Source organism: Homalodisca vitripennis, chromosome 1 (assembly GCF_021130785.1).
Source record: "Homalodisca vitripennis isolate AUS2020 chromosome 1, UT_GWSS_2.1, whole genome shotgun sequence".
Taxonomy (NCBI): domain Eukaryota; kingdom Metazoa; phylum Arthropoda; class Insecta; order Hemiptera; family Cicadellidae; genus Homalodisca; species Homalodisca vitripennis.
This window is the reverse complement of record NC_060207.1, coordinates 147,144,866-147,167,118: the sequence shown is the minus strand read 5'-3', so window position 1 is coordinate 147,167,118 and position 22,253 is coordinate 147,144,866. Positions and strand designations below refer to the sequence as shown.

Below are 22,253 nucleotides of genomic sequence, written 5' to 3'. Positions count from 1 at the left end.
GTAAGTGCTATCTCTTAAGGTGATATTGCTCTAGCCACTCAACACAAGGAACTATGAAAACATGGTTCAGCTCTCAAATCATCTTCATATCCTCAAAGACTATTTGAAAACCAGAGGGCTAAGACTAAACCCTGAAAAGATGGAAGTCGGTCGTTTTAATCACAACAAAAAACTATCTAACTATGACCTTCAGTTAAATTTGTATGGCGTTCCTCTTCCTCTATGACATAATGGATATACACTTTTGGAGCTACAGCAAATCATACCCTGATATTTAAAGGCATCTTCGTAACACTCCACTTATAGTTAAAATAAGATTAATTATAGTGTAGCATCTTACTTGGACAACTAACGCTATTCAGATTTATCATCAGTATTCTATATTCTTCTATATTTCTCAACATTGCTCACAACAAAGATGTTGGTGTTTGAGACAGATGTAGTATGACAGAGCATTGCAGCCCAATGAGGGAGTGGGACAGGCAGTGTGTGGCCCCTGAAGGGTCTTTCTACTACAAATGCCCATCTAGGACTAATGCAAGGTCTAGCTGGATGTGGCATATTTTCTGTATAAACTTAGTACATTAAAATATTTAATAAGTATTTTGCATTGTTCTAACATTTTAATATATGGAAACACACACAAGAGAAACTTACAAAAGAAATTTGATGAAGTTAATTTGGTAGAAGTTCAGTATTTAGTGTTTCACAAATATTCCTCTAGATCTTCTACATGGAGACTCAAGTGGTTATAAAAATAATCTTTATTTTGGCAGATAATTTACTTTACCTTAAATTGAGATCTTCAGAAAACTTGAGGCAAGCATAAATGAACTCCTTAACTTGCTGATAAACCTTGGGCACAAGAGGTGAGAATGGGAACCTTTTAGGAAATGAAGATTTCTCAAGAGCAAGGTCTTGGAATGGAAACGCTGCCACAATTTGATCATACTGAGCTTGATCTGGAACCTAAAACATTTTTCAAATTTGTCAAAAAAGATTAAATTTTATTTTAAATCAAGCTTATATGCTGTTAGAAGCTTGATCAATCAGTTATAAAAAATATGTCAGACAAAATTTTATGAAATCTCTAAAATAAATCAGTAACAAAGAGCATGTAAGAGTATCCTACATTCAATTTCCAGACTGATCTTAAACTCATAAATTTACCTGAATTGGGAGAAAGTTTTCTTCATCTAGGATTTCCCTAAAGACCTGAACCCATCGTTTCATGAGGACTTCATTGTAATGAACTCTGATCTCCGCCAAGAGCTCGGACAGCTGGTTCACAGAATATCCGTAGTTCTGCAAGATATATGAAGTAAGAAAACAATTTTAAAATGGTTTTAATTATTCCAAAAGTATGTATTCACTATATGAATAAAATCATGCTAACTGTAAAGAATTCAATAAAAGTTAAATTAATTCACAGATCAGTTAAACCTTTTCCATGTGCAAGTTCTAAAAGCATTGGAAAATACACAAAGCTAAATTATAGTTAGGACATAAATATGTGAAATTTGAATCAACCCTTCCCACTATAGGTACGTTATGTATAGAAAACTCGGTTGCTTGTGCTTTTGGATCGTCTAAAACATCATAGTACACTCAATTATACAACTGATGGGACAATGAGAATACCTCTACACCTGAATTACACTATAGTTTAGATGTCTCTGATGTGAAAATGATGCAAAAAATTCGTTCCGAGCTTCTGTATCGCCGATTTTTTATTCAATCATTTCAGATGAATATGACTCCAGATTCCAGGAGTCGTCAGTGACAGTATCAGATTTCGGATGCTGCAATAAGAGGAAGGTTTACATTAACATGTAATGCATGTTAGCACCACTTTTACACTTCCTTGATTTAAAAAAATAGATGGCTAGAGGTAATAAATTCTAACACCAATATTTATAGGTCAATTTAATAGGGCCCTTACCAAATATATCTGGAAAGGGTAGAAACTTGTTAAAAAACTTATGGAATAAAATTTAAGGAACTTAAAAAAAAATTAATTAATAAAGCTAAATTAGTACCTAGTAGTAGCTAGTAGTAGTATTAGTAGTAGTTAAAAGTTAAATAAGTGCATAACAAAAACCAATTGAACTCTGGAACATTCCCAAACACCACTATTACGAGGATAAATCAAATATATCATTTTGCTATTGTTCTTAGAATGCAGGTCCTAACTAGATAATGTTGTGGATTTGATTTATGAGGATTGGGGGAACTGTTCTGGTTAGTGTTAATTCGGCATTGCCGTCAGTACAGCCATAACTGAGCAAGAAGTCCCTTCGTTTGTTGTGCAGTGGTTTATCATAAAGTTTTTAACCAAGGAAGGCGTTACACCGTATGAAACTCATTTGCAGGCACAGTTTGGGGAAAGTACACTGTTTCAGAATCGTGTGTTTATGTGGGCAATAGAATTTAAGGGTGGATGTAACCTATCGAAACAAAAGAAGACACTTAGATATGTCATTCTTCTCCTTGACAACACCAGGCCATAGCTTTGACAAGGGAAACACTGAAAGAAATGGACTGAAAAACCTTTGAGCACCTCCTCATAGTCCTGACTTGTCCACCTGTGATTATATATGTTTGCGCCTATGAAGGAATCACTGGGAGGAAAACTATTATTGAAAGCTATGAGAAGTCCTCACATGCACAATTTGCATACATCTCGCCCTCAAACTCTATATGACCAGGGAATACTGAAACTTCCAATTCGGTGACAAAAGTGTGTAGACCATGCAGGAGAGTATATTGAAATATGTTGAAAGAATAATAAGTCTATAAGGTTCTCAAGTAAAGGTAAAAAAATAAATTACCATTTATATTTGGTATAAATATTAACATTTTAAAGTAATATTTATACTCCTAATGGATAAATAACCATTAAGTAATTTTATAAAAACATGATTTATTGCCAAAATATATCAATTACTGAAAGTAGTTATGTTGATACTTACTCTAAGGGTGTTGCTGAACAGCATGATGAGATTCTTTATCTTCAACATCAGGTTCGCATCCGTGCAGTAAGCCTGAATAATATAATGAGCAATGAATGTTATCTTACTGACCATTCAATTTTACAAGTTAGATGGTTATCATTCTTTATCATATTTATGTACAAAAAATTAATATAAGCAACATTTTCTTATAAGTCTAGCTCTACATGTGGATTTTATAAGTATCGACTATACTTGCTAAAAATCAAAATATTAATCTTAGATTATCTTATACAGTGGAAGTTAAATAATTTGAAGCTCAAGGGGACAATAAAATATCTTAATTATCCAAGATTCTAAGGAACCGGGAAAGTTTAAACTATAAAAAATTTCAAATTAAAATGTTTTAATTATTACTTTGAAAGAAGTTAATAATTATATTATCAATCTTAATACTTACACAACCTTAAATATTTACAGTAGTTTTGTTTATTTGACACTATAAAAACACCATTATTATACTTTTTATAAAATGAAATATAATAAACTTCAAACAAAAAACTTTTATCTTGTGAGGGATAATCTAGATGACTAAAGTTCAACAAGATGAATTGTGGCCAAGGAATATTTAGTTTATATACCACACAGCCACTTTCTTATACAGGTCTGTTTTATAAATATATGAACTAATCCAATATGGCAACTATTGAAGAGTTGCACATGCACATTGCATCACAGAAAGCTCGATGTATGTGCTAGAATTGTTCTAGTATTTGTCGAATTTAGAAACTTGCAGACTGTCGGATTTAAAGTCCTTGTTTCACTCTGGCCATTGATGTAAAAATTAACTACAATAATTATATTAACTACATTAAATATATGTTATATAGTATTATTGCTACTATATTATACTACTACGTTATTAACTCCACATTACAGGGTTATCTTTATATTAGTATAATGAAATTTCAACTAAAACCCATTTTTTAAATGTTTTTATTGCCATACACGTGTTCACTGATGATGGTTGAATACCGAAACACGTATATGGCAATACAAACATTTAATAAAGGGTTTTAGTTGAATTTTTATTATACTAATCCTACTGCTTCTATCCTGAATAGCAAAACAAAGCTCTGCACATTTCCTACCTATTTTTGACATGATGAGGGCTTTTTACACTAATATTGCACTGAAAAATAATCCATTTTCAATTGAAACTTGTGTTTTAACTATAGGCGAAGAAGATGCTGGGGCTGGAGCAATTTATGCTTTCTTTGTGTAAGAATGTAACCATGCAGTCCTGTCACCTTTCAATTACTGAATAATGATGTAGATAATTATTTTAAGAGAATCATCTGTTAAAAAAGTATAATTAATCATCTTAAGTTACAACCTATGCCCCAAAATTGTGCATAAATTCTTGACAAAGAAACAAAAGTTTTGAATGACTAAATGTCTCATCAACCGCAACTCAGCTGAAAACAATGAAACATCCTCGAAATGTTCGTCCTCAATATATTGTATAAAAGGTTAATGTTTAGTTGTTCCTCAATAATTCTTCTACTTCTAAGACGACAAACAGAACAAATTAATACAACTACACAGGTCCCCCTGACACAACAGTTAGATGACTGCAAGTGAGTCATTGGCTGTGTGGTTACTTGCAGGCTAATAATCCAAGCTTTACAACACATGACAGCTAACACATTAAATTAGCTTTTATGTTGTGTTGAATATACCTCACAGACAGAACTTCATCATGCTCAAAATCTCTCTTAACCACTTGATTGACTGCTTGTATATTTTACATTGAACCTAGTTTTTATATGGAAATCCTAGTGTCAAATATTGCCAGATAATTTTATCTGTCTGTTATATTCAGTTTGCTGGTACTTTGTGTTAAACAGGCTCACTATGGATTCTTGTGAGCAAATATGGGACTATAATTACTTGCTTTGTATTTACTAATTAGTGCTGTTTTATGTCACATTTTACAACTACATCAAACACGCTCAAAATTTAAATCCAATCCAATTCTGGTTGTTGATTAAGGTAGTGTAAAAGAATAAGGAAAACTTAATTACATATTATAATATTGTCTACATGACTTTTAGATATTTAATATAAAACTTTATACAAAGTGCAAAATTTATTATATACGTTAACAATTTAAAACACCCACCAAAGACTAATAAAGAAACCCAGCAATTAAATGATTTATAGAGATATGCATGAATCAGTCCTTGATCTTCACATTACTCCTTTAAAACTTGCAACGCAACTTACCGAATGTGTCCTGAGTGCATTCATAATTTTCGACAAGGCCATTCCCCACACCTCGTCGAGGTACGAGCGGTTCACAAGACCATTGCCAGTATTGAGGATGTGATCTTCAACCACAAAAAACCCAACAACACTGTGGATGTAGGTGCGATAGCCTTCTATAGACTCGTGCTGAAATTAAACAAATAGAATTTTAGATATTTTACTGTACCAACTATTCTATTACACATAGGCCATTTAAAAATCAATTTGAGTTACAGTCCAGTGTGAAACTTTCAAGAACAAGTCCTCACTTCATTGCTTTATAATGTTGTTGATATACTTTAAATAATCTAAATTTAAATATATGAATACATTTTATGAGTAATGTCTTGATTTTATAATAAATTTTGGAAATAGATAAAACTGTATTATGCATTTTAAATAATGATTACCATTATTGCCCGTACACCAATGTAACAAGAGTTACTTTTTGACATACAGAAATCAGGATTCCCACTCAGAAGATGTTTGCTACTTTCTATAGTGATTTAGATCAAAATAGAGGTGGAGATTCACACCAAATTTCACCTGCTAAGTCAACTTGTTCGCCAGTTATTGTGTGTACAGGCAGACAAATTAGATTTCTTTATCAGCAACCACCAGAGGTTATTTCGCTAAACGCTCAATTATTAAACTAAATACTTTGCAAATGGCTCTTTACAGAGGAGTACAATATTAGGAAGACCAGCAAATTTGTTAAGCGTGTGTGGCATATAGGAAATGCAGTTCCCAGTATCAAACATGGGGCAAGATGAGAGTAATTGTGATGCGAAATATTGAATTGGAGGCAACAAGAAAATTGGATTTGGCTGAATATTTGTTTGAACTATGAGTCAGGTCAAACAAGCAACATCCAAACCGCTGTTGACCATCGCTGACCATTTTAAGGTCAACCAAATAACACATCTAGCAGTCAAGTAAGGAGCTTCATTTATGCCTCTGTACTTTCTAACGTTAAAACTAAGATTGTCAAAGGACTACACTCAGCCAAACAGTAAAGAATCTCACAGAATTTTAAAATGCGCATGATACGCCTCAATGTGATCGACAGTGAATTTCAGCAGTTTTCAAGCCAGATCACGAGGAGCTCAATCACTGTCACCACACTTACTAATCCTCATTATACTTGTCAAATAACTACTCACCCAGACTAGGGACTCTAACACCAACCACTGATCAGTAGCACAGTGATACCGGTACAACTAACTTCACTTAACTTAAATAAAATGCCTTCTCAAGAATTTCATTGGATTCCCCAAGACATTCTGGAAGAGTTGGAAAGAAACCAAGAAAGAGAATGGATCTTTTACTGGAAAGTCTGGATAGCTGGTTTAACCCTTCCAGATGGTTTGTTGGACACTAGCCATTAGTCAAAAGTATCACCTCAGATTTCATCCATCTTCAGAGCATTCTATCATGTGGTAAAACCTACCATCATTTTGGTGAAATATTTTGGACTGGAAATATATAGAATGTCTGGAACTATATGTAGTTGGTCGATTTTTTACAGCTGTTTGCCATAGAAAGTGTGTGCGATAGAGACAGTTTTTTGTTTACAAAATTGAATGTCTTAGATCCAGGCTCAGTTCATACACCATTCGCCTCAGGAGTAAAAAGTAGGAGTTAGCCAAATATTTATACTGTAACCGGTATTTGCCATCCAGACAGATAAAGACCAGTATGAATCTTACCAGGATTAAGAATTGTAACTAATATTAAAATTTTGGAAAAAACCGTTTAGAATGCTATAACAACAAACCATGTTAGTCGGTGGTTGCAGGACTAGTCTAGCTTGCTTCTTACGCTGCTTGCGATAATACGTCTCAAATATGTCCCTGGATGACAGAACCGAATAGATGTGCAAGCAACGGTAAACAGGGGAAAAGTCTATCAGGTCCTGAGCACTGAGATCTTCTTCTGTATCCAATCCCGGAGTAGGCTCTGCAACTTCACCTGGCAGAACATGACACAAACAGAGACATTCATCAGGTATTCTACCATAAATATGTGCTCCATGTACAGGATGTTAATATTATGTGAAGAAACCAGGGTTCCCACTAAATATAAATAATCAAATTCACAGTTAAAAATTATAATTTCACGTTAAGAATATCTTTATAAACATTTCCAATAAAAAAAAGTGATGAGGTGGACAAATTCGAACCACAGACACAGCAGAACGGTGTATTTAAAACTTTCTTTAATTTACTAACAATGGCAGCGGTTTGTACATGTTAAAAAATTATCTAAAAATATGAATTAAATTTTAATCCATGGCTGACAAAAGTGGAGAACAGCAGTGCCTAATGATATATGCGGTTCACTAAATAACAAACATAAAAAGACCACCATTTGTGGACTGTATCATATGAGAGATTTTGCTACTAATCATCAAAACAAGGACACAGGGATTATTTTCATACATTAACAATCAAATATCATATAATTAATATGAAACTAGTTCATAATTCTATTTTAACTTGCAAGTTTCTTAAAACATTCCTGATCTGCAATGCAATGCTCAAGGATATGATATATTGCAGCACCCCCTAATTATTGTTTGGTTAAGTAAAAATGAAGAGGGATTATGTCATAATGAGGTAGTGTTAAGATAAGTGTACTATGACTACAAAAGGAGTGAGTTATGTATAGCCCGAAAAGGGAAGGGACCGGAATAGCTCAGAATCTGGACCTTTGTTGATTAATAACAATAAGTTTATGTTTGAGGTAGACAAAAAGCATTCGCATGTAGCAATTTTTACAAGCTAATTTTGTAAAATTAGAACATACATAGAGGAAGCAAATTAAAATATTAAAAAAATAAGAAAATTGTTATTTATTAATTCTTCTTATTTCCAGCCACATGAATTTAAACAAGGTCAAAGAATATTTACACTTTCACAAGTCATGTAAGCAAGCATGTATATTTGCGTGTAATTATTTCTAACATTTTCCAAAGGGTAACTGAGACACTAAGAGTTACCATTAACTTGTGGCGTTAGGGTGTTACCATCAAGGGTTAACACATTTCATGCATTTAAACTGTACATGGATTAACATTTTAAACCAAACTACAGAAAACACCTACCAGTAAAAGGATTGGGTGGAGGAGGAGCTTGGCGTTTCTTCTTCCGGCCAACAATACCAGGATCACTGTTGCCCATTTGTTCTGCAGTCTGAAAAGATACAAATACTTTTATAGTTTATAGACTCAGATAATTTTGAATATACAATGAGACAATATTAATTGAATAACAGGAAATAGTTTGCTACATATATTTTTATCGAGCCAACAGTTAAATAACCCAACTAATAAAAGATAAATTAGGTTACAGCTAGCTGAAGGGTTCTTGATCAGTACATAATTATTAAATAAAAACTTTATTTTGTCGTAATACTTTTACACGTTCTAAATGTATGCAGTGGCTGTGTCAATTTTAATATACATATATATACTGTTATGAAGGCAGCACAAATCCAGGCACTCCATACACTCATTTCTCCCTCTGAGGACTTACTTAACAGCTTACAATTTATTGTTAGTACATTAAAGTATGTTTTATTGTTTTTAGATATTCAACCGATTGTACTTAAATTTTAAATGGACATTATTACGATCTCTGGGTTGAATATAGGCCTATTCTTATTTTGAAAATCCCTCTGGGCTACGCTCCACTGGTCCTTAAAATAGCGAAAAATCCCATTTTGGTCTCTAAAGTTGTTAAATATTAATTGAAAGAGCCTGTCAAATTTAATCAACTGTTCTGTGTACTATCACATGTTTAACCCTTTTGATCCCAAGATTTTTGTGTGGGGGTCTGCCAGATTCCCAGCTCTTGGCGCTGAGGTATCTGCACCAGTCCCAGCCACATTTTACTAGAAATGTAGATGTTAGCTAAAAATTGCATACAATTTTTATTTATTGATGAAAATTCATGTAGTTTTCATGGTTTTACTTCCCAAAGTACACTCTATTGCATGCATTAAACAAAACCTTTGTAATCATGCACAAAAAGTTTTTGTAAAAAAAATTTGTTACTTACCAAAAAAAATTTCCTAAATTTTGCATTTCCAATGGTAAGGAGTAGCCTCAAAAAATTCCTAAGTCAAAAACAATACGTTTTTCTATTGGTACACATATAAATGAAGTAGAACCCAAGTTTTCATTGAAATATATTTATAAATAGCTGAGATAATATCAAAAGAATATAAGATGTAATCACACACTTTTTGGTTCCGTTGGCAGAACAATGAAAAAAAAAACAGGTTTAAAAAGTACTAAAACATACAAAGTTATTATACTACAGTTAAAATTATTAAACTGTAACACCAAATAAAGTCTATTTTGATTTTGAATTTGATATAATGTTTTATAACACTTATTTCTTATAAAAAAATTTTTGTGTTGTGTATACACTAACACTTATGGAGGGGGAAGCATTTTGTGTGTAGGCCTTTCTTACATTTCCTGCAAGTGTAACTTGACTTTTTCCTTTTACCACCCCCACTGGTACTGGCTGCACTACACACACAGCAATTTTTTTGCTTTTTATCAGGAATTTTTTTCAAAATACATGGATAATTGATCAGCGTCCCCTCTACCTTGTTCTTCTTGAACAATGTTATTGAAGTTAATAAAAAGTATCGATAGTTACTGTAACTTTGTAGGCCGGTTCATTACGAGTACTCTGATATAATAATTGTAGTTATACTGCAATTTATTATATTGGAAAAAAAAATTTTTTCCGAACATCCTAAAAATAGGACGTTGGGATCATACGCAATTTCACGTGACGTCCTAAAAATAGGACGTTGGGATCATACGCAATTTCACGTGACGTCCTAAAAATAGGACGTTGGGATCGAAAGGGTTAAAATTAATTTAACCATTATTTTAAATTTGTTTACATTTACAGTGTGTAAATTCTCTAACAAGTAACCATTAGTTCTCACACATTTACACTCACCTACCTTAGAAAATGTCCTAAAACATAAGATGGTTAGAATTTGACTCCGAAGACTCCCTTTGAAGCAGTCGCAAGAACTATGCTAGATGAAAGTTCACTAGAATGTGCCTTTGAACTATAGCAATTTCAACTCTAAATGTTCTAAAAAATTAAAACATATTTTTCAGTCTAAAGAAACAAACATGTAAATAGTGTCATCTCTAATGTTCTTTTAACTGTACATTTTCAGCAATGTTAAGTATTAGATATAAAAGACAAAATTACTATCTAACATATACTATAAATTTAAAGACTGTTATGAAACCTATCTTAGTTGTCTTTGCCAGAAGTAGACTTCTCAGAGCCTGTTTATGTATATATATTTTCTCAATCAGGAAAAAGGCATAATCAACTATGGAACAAAAATACCGGAGTAAATTACAATGGCTATAAATATACCCTCTTCAATAGAATATTTTTTGACCATGGTAAGAATGCAAACTCAACATTGGCATCAGAAACATTATTCATTGAACCAGAAGTCCTCATACAGGTGCAAAACCTATGAAATTGAATACGAAGCCGTGAGTAACTGCTAATATTGTCTATAAATTGGTATTCATTTTTAAATCAGATAAATAGTATCGCTGTAACCAATTTCATAGTATAAAATAGAAAATTATTTTTCAAATTTACTAAATTTTAAATATACCTCTTAATTATGTATAGGTACCTATAACATGCTACAGAATATATTTCCTGACCATCTCATTGACATATAAACCTAAATCTTTAAATCTATAAATGAGTAATCTACGTAAAAAATTGCCAGAAAGTTAACAATTTGATGTTTGGAGACCATTACACATTTTTTTGAATATTAAAAAAAGGGATTTAGATTATTAAAAGGATAAAATAAATACATTCTGATACAAAAATTGTTACTAGACCAGACGTAAAATGATATAAGCACTGCTTTATAAGTTCTGTGTTTAGCACTTCTTTACGATTATGCTAGAATGCATTTTGATGTTTTCAGTAAGGTATGGTATTATGAAATATTCTGAAGATTGAGCTCATTATAGTACATTGTGTTCTGCTGCAATTTTCAGTCTTTCTTGTGTTTTATTTATCACTGGTCATAACCTATTTTCATTAGTAATTAAATAAATATTGCTTGAAAGTGATATAAATGACACCAAAATGAGTTGCACATGGCTTAATCTGCTAACCACGATGACACTATTTGACCAATAATTTAATTCCGATCCAGATTTAATGCCTCTAATCAGTAATAAATACATTAACCCTTTCCGCTCGGATGGGCAGCAGTGCTGACCAAATATGGCTTCTCGTAGGCTTGTATTATTTTAGCGCGTACTGTCCACTCAGATCGGATGGGCAGCGGTGCTGTCCACTATGGCGCCTGCGTGCACACAGCAGCCATGTCATTGTTGCGTTCCCCACCAGCTCGGATTTATTTTCGCCGCGTCATTGATACTGTGCCTTTTAAAACGTTAAATGGATTTAAAGGTCCAAAGGTAAATAATAATGTAGTCGAAAAGTATTACAATGGAAATGTTATATTTCTATAAACTAACATGAGTTACAATGAGTATTAATAATGTGACAGTAAATAATTATAACATGATAAAAAATAAAATTTAACTGTTTATTATTGTTCTGAATACAAATTTAACTGCAGGCTAGTTGTCATCTTGTTATTAAAATATCTGAGATGAATGGTACTTTTCAAAAACAAACACCAATGTGAAGACCGGGCTCATTTTCACAAGTTTTGCAATAAAACTTCAACACCCTTTTCCTGGTGCCGCCTTGTGCTCTGCTGCTACACACGACGCAATTCTTCACTTTTCTACCTTCAAGAGGATATGGTAGATGAAGTTTTCCCATTTAGTCGGGAAATGTCTTGCAATTGGGATGGTCTTCCTTTTTTATTTTCGTTCTTACATCGCCAACAAGCTCTAATACCAGTAATTAATAATAATACCAGTAAAACCAGGTATTAATACTGATATACTGATTATATTTACACTGATATCTACAAAACTTCATTTACACTAATATTTAATAAAATTGCACAATACTAAGAATAATAAACAATCCGTTCTAATAATGCGTGTAGGTTAACTCACTAGTGACAATGTGGTTAAAAGCGCGCTAAAACGAAAGCCTAGAATGCAATATTGACCAGATGATCAATTTCCAAGCTTTGTAATGAAACAGCTGATTGATCATAATGCGTTGTATTATAAAAAAATACATCAGAATAAAAAAAAGAGTTTATAAGAGTTTCCTCTAGCGCGCGCATATATTTTTAGAGTCGCCGTCCTCAGAGATCGGATGGTCAAACGCTGCTGTCCATCTGAGCGCTAGTAGGATTATTCAATGGACAGCACAGCTGACCATCCGATCTCTGAGGACGGCGACTCTAAAAATATATGCGCGCGCTAGAGGAAATGGCGGTGGCCAACACTGCTGCCCATCCGATCTCTGTGGACATTCTAACATTACCGCTCCGAGCGGAAAGGGTTAATTCGTATTTAATTTTAAAACCAGTTTTACTCACTGACAATAAAGTACCTCATCCGATCCGTCAAATTATACTGGTAGGGCTACTGATAGAAATTTAATTAGGGGAAACTTAAGAGTTACTGATTCTGATGATACAATGATTGAAACTATATCTTCTTTATGAATAAACAAGTGATGTTCATAACTAACTTAAACAAAAGGTATTTAAGTATATAGGTTAACAGCTGATAACAATTAATTAACCAACAGCTGATGTTAAGTTGGCCATTGGATTGAGAATAATTGTTTAAGCAACACATTTGTTTTAGTAGTTGGTTGTTAAAACTAAACAAAAATATTCTCATAAGACTAATATCGGAACTTTGGAAACCCGTGGGGGAGAGCCCTTTTGAAGATGTACTTCAAACCCACAAACAGCATATCTAGAGTATAAGAGCTATTGATTTATACTTTTATAAAGTAATACTTTTAGATATCTAATATCATTGTACAAAAATCAAGAAAATCTTTAACAATATAGTATTATGCATAAGAATAAATAACTTTTTCAAACTACCAAAAAATCCAATGAAAAATAGCCAGCACAAATTGTCTATAATTGATGAATTGACATACTAACATTCCTAATAGCACTGTAAATAACTCCAGCCATGAGACTAAGCACTTGGGTTTTTATTACCCACATTCGGTTAAATTCAATATTGCTACATGGCTGTACATACATGGTTTATTTATTGGATTACACAACAGATGGGACTTTACTCAGCCTTGATTGCTCTGTACTGAAATCAGAGCCATAATCTCAAAAACAGTAATGAAGCTACCTGTGTTTTACATTTTGTGCTAAGCACAACTAATAAAATATTAAAATGTCCAATGATTTAAAAGCAGAACCAGCATCAAACAGGTGACCAGTGAAGTATGAATGTTATAGAAACATGCAACACCCACAAACAAATAAGGTTATATCACAAAGAAAATGGATCTAATACTGATTTTATATTGATTGGTTAGCCTTACATAATTTTTTTAAATAACCTCAACTTTACTTACATGTCTCATAGCAACTTCTCCAATTTTTGGAGAAAACTTTCTGATATTTTCAAGGAAGTCCTTGAGGTCTGACATTGATGCATCTTTTATACTGTCTCTTAACCTGAAATGAACAAAAATTTAATCAGTTAACATAATTATTTTACGATGCAAAAATGTGTACAGGTCAATCCATATAAAATGAACCAATAATGGTTGCTTGACCATTGTAAAATATTTAATTTTTTTTTACATGTTTTTACAATACTCATGAGAGGTTTAAAAATGTTTTTTTAAACAATTGTATCTTTCACCGTTTATGCATGGTGGCCATTTTTGTTCACGAGAATCCAGCGATTTTTGGCTTTGCAGACATTAGTGTTAAATTAATTATCTCTGGATTGGATTATGCTAGAGCCTTCAAATCAACACCATTCTCTTTATAAAGATCTACAATATTCGTTATCTATTTTATAGCTCTAAATGCAAATTTATATTCCCAAAACAGCCTCCACAGTCTGGTGTTCAAAATTAGGAAATCTAACTTTTTGGAAGCTTTAAAAACAAAGAAGGGATGATTTATCATGGTTAAAATTTTTTATCCAGTTAGATGGCATAGCTTACTAACATAAAATAGTTTCAGCCTTAAAACACGCTTCCTTGATTTTTTATAATTTTTTTAAAACTGAAATTTTTGTATGTTGTTTGAAAAGTTTGAAGCCCTACATGGGAAATAGTATAAACATCTGATTTTTGCACAGTATGTACATGTATATGATACTACAGTAGTGTAGGAATTTCAACTTTGATTGTACATATCTTATATCCTAAGTAAGGATGAAAACCAAATGAGTAACAAATAATGTAGCTATGGTGAGAAGGGTTGATTCAATGTGAATGTTGAGTTCAGCTACAGTTCACATTCCTCTTAGTGCAGCGTCTGGAATCCGATGCTGTCATAAACATGACTCCTGGAATCTGGAGTCATGTTCGTCTGAAGAGATCCAAAAATTACACCAAAGATTCAATTATGCTCCTTATGAGACATTGAGAGTACCTCTTCATCTAGCTAACACTATATTTTTAGTCTCACATCAGATAAAATTGATTTATTTCATCACATGCAATTTATACACTGACCATACTTTGGCATGAGAAAGATCCCACATAGGTCGCAAGTCTAGGTGTCTTTTATATCAAAACAATGTTAAGAGTTTGTTTTGAGTTTCTTCGTCGCTGACTTTTGTGGATCTCATCAGACAAACATGACTCCAAGTTCCAGGAGTCAAGACTGTGACAGCGTCGAATTCCAGACGCTATGCTAAGAGGAAAGTTATACAGAGCTGAACTTAACATTCGCATTGAACAGCAAATGTTTCACAACTAATAAGGAATTGAGATACCTTACAAAACCCAATTATCACAGCAGAAATAAAAAAGAAGCGACCTATTAATATAAGATATGAAAATAAAGCATTGAGATCTCTAGAGCATGTATAGAACTACTAGAACCAACTTCTATTATCCTGGAAAATGTTGCAAAGATTAAATGGATGTTCATTCAAGGCATTTAACAAATGTAAGATAGAACAGTCCTTTCAGCTCAGTCGGAAGAAATAGTAGATTTTATAACATCTAAAATATTAATTTATTCTCATGGGATTTACATGTACTCAACATCTTGAAAACCGTTTGAGATACAACAAAAATGTTTATAACACAATTATTAGGACATGTTACAAACATTAGAGAACAGTTTTATTTTTTTTCTCTAGGTTCATAAATAGTAGATGTGATTTTCTTAAAATTTAAACAGCCTCCATATTGAAACAAAATGGTATACCAATCTGGCCAATGAACTAAACCAATAAGATCAATTTTTTTAAGTTTCAAATTGTTTGGGCTTTTTGAGACTGTTATATATCTATGCCACATTATATATAAAACATTTTGAACAGGTGGTGGTTTTGGGCTTTGAAGGTCATGTTCGGTGAAGTTATGCAAAAATTTTCACGAAATACTACTAGGCTGTTTTTGCATGCAATCCAAAAGCCAACTTAGAGTTGACTAGTTAGTAATAAAGTTTTATATTTTCTTCTTGACTGAACAAATTTGGCTTTTCACAACATTTATTTTACTTCCTAATACTATACCACAATATTAGCTGTAGATTTACTTACTTAGGAATGCTCTCTTTCATCTGGTGGGAAAAGCGGTAGTTGGCCACTGTAGGCAGGTGGTGGTGTTCCAACTGCTCAAGTGTTTTTAAAGCTGGATAATATCTAGAGTACACATTTGGTCCATTAGATTATTCGTAAGATGTGTCTTCATTGTGATTTGTATTAATTATTTGGTCAACTGTAGTGTTAATTCTTTTTTATTTTTAAATGTTCAATGATTTATACAGTATTTTTTTTTTAAGAAAACAATTCATCATTGGATGATTAAAAATTATTAATGAAATGAGAATACATTTTTTTGTAATTAATGTTGTAATGCAAAGTCTTAGACACCTGATAAAACTACATGCATGATATTCTTACCATGCATGTCATTTTTATAATAATAAAAGAGAGAGTAAAAGTAAAATGTAATATTGATGGTTTGAGCTAATTTGGGTTGAATTAGCGTAATTCTTCGGTAAGTAAAATCGATTCTTACTTTTTCAAAAACAAGAAATATTCAGAAAATTACCAACTATTCTTCGTTATATTTTTAAATCTATAAATTGTAAATTTGCCCTTTTGTATTTTTTCATTAGATTGAATAATTAATTTACAAAAAAATACATTTTTAATTAATTGTCTCGCATTTCTTTTTCTAAGTTAATCAAAGTCGAAATAAATATATCTTCTAATCTGTTAAAGGAAACATCCAAAAGACATTCTTAAAGAGGTTATTTCTGACCAAATGTATCTAAAGATTATTTTAATTTAAATGAATTTTTTTACAATAGTTCAGTTCTGTAACACATTAACATAATATAATGTACCTAACAACATACTGAAAATTAGCAGACGTATAATAGTAGAATTTTTTTAATAATATCTATAAATATGGATGTAGTTTCACCTTTTTTCACTCATTTGTTTCTGCAACTTTGCATAAGTATTGAGTACAGGAAGACATAGTGAGAGGTTCTCAATGGCTCCAGCAATGTTTTTTTCTACTTTCCGAGCTCTAACCAACTCCTCAGACTTTTCCATAACTTTAGCCGCTGACTTCTGGAGGGCTTCATCCATCTCGACCACCTCGCTCTAAAACAATAAAATTTTTAAGCATACTCATTTGTTAATGGCATCCAGGCTGTCTAAGGGAATTGTCTTCAACATTGGATTATAGACTATACTTCTTGTCTGAATTTCATTCTAAGTTAAGTAAATATGTTGTTTTGTCTTTCATTTTTTACTGAAAAAAGCATTAGGTAGGGTCTCATTTCTGTTAAATTCCCAAATTCATAGTAATAATGGACCTAAACTATGGTTTTGAACTGATGGAACTCTATAAAATAACAGAATTAACCTTCTTCTACCAAGCTTCAGTGACTTAACAAGTCTTACTTCACATTTAATAGCTATTGTGGAATGGGTTGATTCCATGTGATTATAAAAGATAGAGAACTTTGGTTAACTAGTTAAAATATACTTGAGTGATGAACTATTTGTATTGTGAAAATTTTAACAAAAAGTACCAGTTAACACCTGTGAATTTTTAAAATCTAAGTAGTGATTCAAATATATAAATAGACTACTTACATTGATTTTCTGTGACTGAGAAAAGACTTTTAAGAGTTCCTAGATAGAGTAAATAAAGCCCCTATGGCAGTAGACAAATTGCACATAGTTATGACTTTTTTATTCTACTTACATTGAGTTTCTGTGCTTGAGAACGGACTTGGAGGAGTTCCCGGATGGAGTCAATGAAGCCCTGGTAGTGAAAATTGCACATCCGTTCAATATCACGGTCATGATTTTTAATTCGGGTGTCCAACTGTTCCATGAATTTCTGGTGCTCATCTCCATCATATATTGCCCTGCAAATGAGAATTGCTTTCATAAAACATCAGATGAGATAATTGAAAACCCATATTTTTATATATAAAATATTTTGGCATTGATAAAATTGTTAACAGAATAGCATAGAAGACCTATTAAAGATCTAAACTATAAGATTTGAAAGAGATCACAATAATATACTTAAATGTTTCTAATCTATTATTGCAGTCAGCATTATTTTTCTTATCTCTTTGTAACTCCAATTTCTTACAATAATATAATGAATTAAAACTTTTAAATTACATTTTAATGTTAATGCATTTTTGTACTGATTATAATAATTGCAAGGTACTTACTCTACATTCACTCCAAAAAGATATGTTTCAAAGAGGGGATCAGAGAATTGAACAAGTTTGTCCATTACATAGAAAGACAACCAGCAATCTGAGAGAGAGATTTGACCTCTGACCCAAAGCCCACGTAAGTTTAAACAATTTAGATAGCTATGATATCTTTCAAGTAACTAAGGAAAATCATGTATTTTCATTTTTCAAAGATTACAATATTCCCTGTTGACACTTAATTCTAAACTATTTAAGCATTTCTTTTTCTATTTTTACCAACTTACTAGTTTAAAAACAAAGGATCAATAAATCAATCAAACTACCATAAATCAATCAACATTTACTACCATAAATTTTAATAATAGAAGATATTAAACAAAACCTCAATAAATAGCCATTGGAAGTAATAGTTCATGTTTCATTCTACAAAATTTATTGAAATTTACATGTGAGTATCTCATAATAATTATCATGATATTTTTCATATACTTTTTATATTTATTTAGTGTTATAATTTTAAATTATTAAGACATAAATTTAACTGGTGTTAACATTTAACATCAGTTGTAAACATTAATTTAAAACATGTAACTGATTCAAATTAAAATTTATATATATACATATATATGTAAGTATGTATTTATTTGTTTTTGTTCTAGAAAGCATTAAAGCAGGTTCTTATAGTTCAATTCAGTATATATTATTAACAAACATATATACAAACACTTAATTTCACAAATGTGTTTTAAAATAAAGTATTGAAAAAGGTTGTAGGCCTAGGCATATGTGATAAATGAAATTCTTCAACTTTTATCTCAATGTTTGCAAATCGTTCACTTCTAAAGAAATGTTTCTGAACTCTTCACATTTGATAACTTAGATTATTATTTTCATTCTGTTTCATAATCATTTCATCCTCTATAAAAATCCTTAACATCAGGCATGGGAATTGAATCCATATGACTCCAAGGTTAACTCCAATGTCAATGTCCGAAAGTAGTGCCTTAAACCACACAGCCATCCTGACTTGATATATTGAATCGCAAAAAGTACTTGCTCCGCCGGGACTCGAACCCAGATCTCTCACTTGCCGGGTGAATGTGCTACCATTACACCACAGAGCCCTCACTTTTTACGATTCAATTATTTTGTATTTGGCTGTTTCTTTCACATATGTGTTTAATTAACCAAACTAACATATGATCGGAAGACCAAATACCTCTCAAATGACTTCTATTTACATTAATTAAATTTGTATAAGTGGCAATAGTCTAATTTAATTTCAATAAACACTGAATCGCAAAAAGTACTTGCTCCGCCGGGACTCGAACCCCGAATCTCTCACTTGCAGAAAGAATTTCCAGTTTTATCGATGACATTCTGCAGAATGACGTGAAACAACCAATTCTCAATGATGCAATTGTGGTCACCATTGATGTCCAGTCTTTTTACACAAACATTTCGCATGATTTAGGTGAAGAGGTAAAATATAGTTTTTTAACCACGAGACCTAAACCAGCAAATCTCAGAACAAAATTTATAATGACTTTATTTAATTTTTTTTTGGCTATGAACAACTTTAAACTTCAAGATAAAAATTACCTACAAATAAAAGTAATAGATCTGGCCACCAGGATGGCACCTGCGTATGCCAACCTATTTATGGGAAAATTAGAGGAAAAGTTTTTGAATTCTCAATCCTACAAACCTCTTATATGGTTGAGATTCATTGACGATATTTGTATGATTTGGAATAATAGTTCTGAACCTTTGGAGGTCTTTTTGGAAAATCTAAACAAATTCTTGATTTTGAAATTTACCTGGAACATTTACCATAACGTTCATGGATGTAGATGTTTTTATTAAGCTATGGGCCCCAGGATGTAACCTGTGTATATCAATCTATTTATGGAAAAATTGGAGGAATATAATATACATAATAGGAATAAATAATATTCACACTATGTGGTTCATATTATTGGTTGCTTTAAAAAAAAATTTTTTTTTTTTTAAACACATTTAAAAACAAAATAATAATTTAGGTTCTGGAAAACCTGAAAAAGTTCTAAAAACCTAAAAGAGGAATTATTAGTTGCCAATAATGCCTTTGCAATCAGCACATACTAAAAGAAAGAAAAACATCCCTCGAGATACTAGGCCTATCGATCAGTAAAATACATAGATTAAGTTATATATACATATATATATATATATATATATATATAAAAGGTTGTGTTTATAACCTTCATTCTTATATTTGTTTATAATTTATTTTATACAAGCTTTTGATAATGTCACTGAAGTGACGAAATATTAAGCTTTCAAAGTTAAGAAACGTGTTTTGTTTCATATGATCATGGATGCTTGAATAAAAACTAACCTAAACATATTATTCTATGTAGTAAGAGAACAATGGCCACCACAGTAACCATATTGTGCAATAACAACGTAATGATTCATGACTACTAAAAACTAAATAATATTTTTTATTTTCAACTTCACACAGTTAAAAAGACCTGTACAACGCCTACTAACAAATTATCTGAAGATTTAATAAGCATCACTATTGCTGTAAAAATATTTTAAAAAACAGACAATACATCTAGCACAATCTCCACGTCTTCCTCTTGAAATTAACTACGTAGCAAAATATGACCAATCAGGAAAGTGTACAAATACTTCAAATAACAAGAAGATGTGTAAATAATATGTGCAGTGCAAACAAGAATAAATATTGATAACCCTGTTATCCCCCCATCGTACAACTACCCTCTATAGCTTGTTCCCATCTCCCCCTCCCCCCGTCCAGAGAAATCCAGATTCCCACTGGTCCATAAAGTCGAAGAACTAGTATTTGGGATATAAGCTAAATCTCAAACAAACTATTAATTTTTTGTGTAAATAGTATATGGTTTGTGACTACCTAAAATTCTTTCTGGAAATAAAAATGTACTATTGAACAAAATTATTACATTTGGTCTTAAGATTGTTTTAGGTAACGTGGCTAAAGGAAATAGCAACCCTAAAAGTGAATATGCTACTTGCATGACAAAGTAATTAGAAAAATTACATTTAAGGCACTAATAATATTAGTCTGTTGATTATATAAAAATATAATAAAATACCAAGAATGGGTTTTAAAACAATTTTATTTTAACTAACCTTATGACTAGGCCTGTACTGCTTATGTCTGATGTCTCAATTTCATTTATTAAGTGATCATACTTTGATTGTAATGTCATTTGAAATGGGATATCCATTTAATTAAACCAATTACAGTGGAATTATATACACAAAAAGTCTTGTATCTAATAGTATTTGTTAAAGGATATTAATTTTGTTCTATTGGCTTAAAATCAATAATGGTCATGCGTTAAAGGGTAGGTATAGGGTGTTAAAATCTCCAGAGGTTGTCAAGGAGATGAGGGTTGAAACATGTCAACAATAACAAATTAAATATGCTTAGCATTACCTAAATGTCGGTCCCCAGTAGTCATCAATACCCTCTATTTCTTGCAAAAACAGTTCATAATGTTGGTGTCGCACATCTAGATTTACATTATCCATGTTTTACAATTAATATATCACAACTACTAAAAACACAACATAACCTAATACCTTGCATTGATTTGATATCTAAAATCAAAATAGTGAATTGAAGTACTAGCTTGACATTTGTACAGATGGAAAAGAAAAAAATCTACTCAACTGATTACAGAGAGGGCTGTATTATAGAGGGTATATAACAACTGTACTCGCTATAACTTTCATTACACATTACATATATATCACTGTCTTATAAAATCAAACACTGTATTCTGTTAATAAAATTAATAGCAATTAATCATTATCGGATTCAACAATGAAATTAAAGAAAAAGTATTAAAAAAATCTATTTACCTAGAAATGTATTACAAATGTAGGACATTGTATCTCCTAATAATGTGTATACAAACTACCGAGAATGCATTAATTCCATCTGATACATCAGTAATTATCGGTCATATACCACTCCTATTGGTTTATAAACGTTTTCTAATTCCTAGAAAATATATTCTTCATACCTTTAACTGCATAAGAAATTAGACCTTGTATCCAAAT

The 22,253-nt window shown here is 31.8% G+C and overlaps 1 protein-coding gene across 3 annotated transcripts in view; it reads right to left on the bottom strand.

Moving 5' to 3' along the window:
• Positions 1–21,836, bottom strand: part of LOC124373538 (exocyst complex component 6B) — a 29,807-nt gene extending 7,971 nt beyond the window's left edge. The window contains exons 1-11 of one of the 3 annotated variants that reach the window (XM_046831910.1): positions 21,625–21,836; positions 17,681–17,846; positions 16,886–17,070; positions 15,994–16,095; positions 13,835–13,937; positions 8,368–8,455; positions 7,039–7,232; positions 5,241–5,408; positions 2,973–3,044; positions 1,171–1,305; positions 791–969 (exon numbers count right to left, since the gene is read on the bottom strand). In XM_046831910.1, coding sequence (XP_046687866.1) covers positions 791–969; positions 1,171–1,305; positions 2,973–3,044; positions 5,241–5,408; positions 7,039–7,232; positions 8,368–8,455; positions 13,835–13,937; positions 15,994–16,095; positions 16,886–17,070; positions 17,681–17,846; positions 21,625–21,719 — 1,487 coding nt within the window. In that variant the 5' untranslated portion in view covers positions 21,720–21,836. Of the gene's footprint in view, positions 1–790; positions 970–1,170; positions 1,306–2,972; positions 3,045–5,240; positions 5,409–7,038; positions 7,233–8,367; positions 8,456–13,834; positions 13,938–15,993; positions 16,096–16,885; positions 17,071–17,680; positions 17,847–18,164; positions 18,259–21,314; positions 21,511–21,624 lie in introns of those variants that run through there. The other 2 variants (XM_046831903.1, XM_046831916.1) reach the window with 2 other exon arrangements.
• Positions 21,837–22,253: the final 417 nt, after the last annotated feature.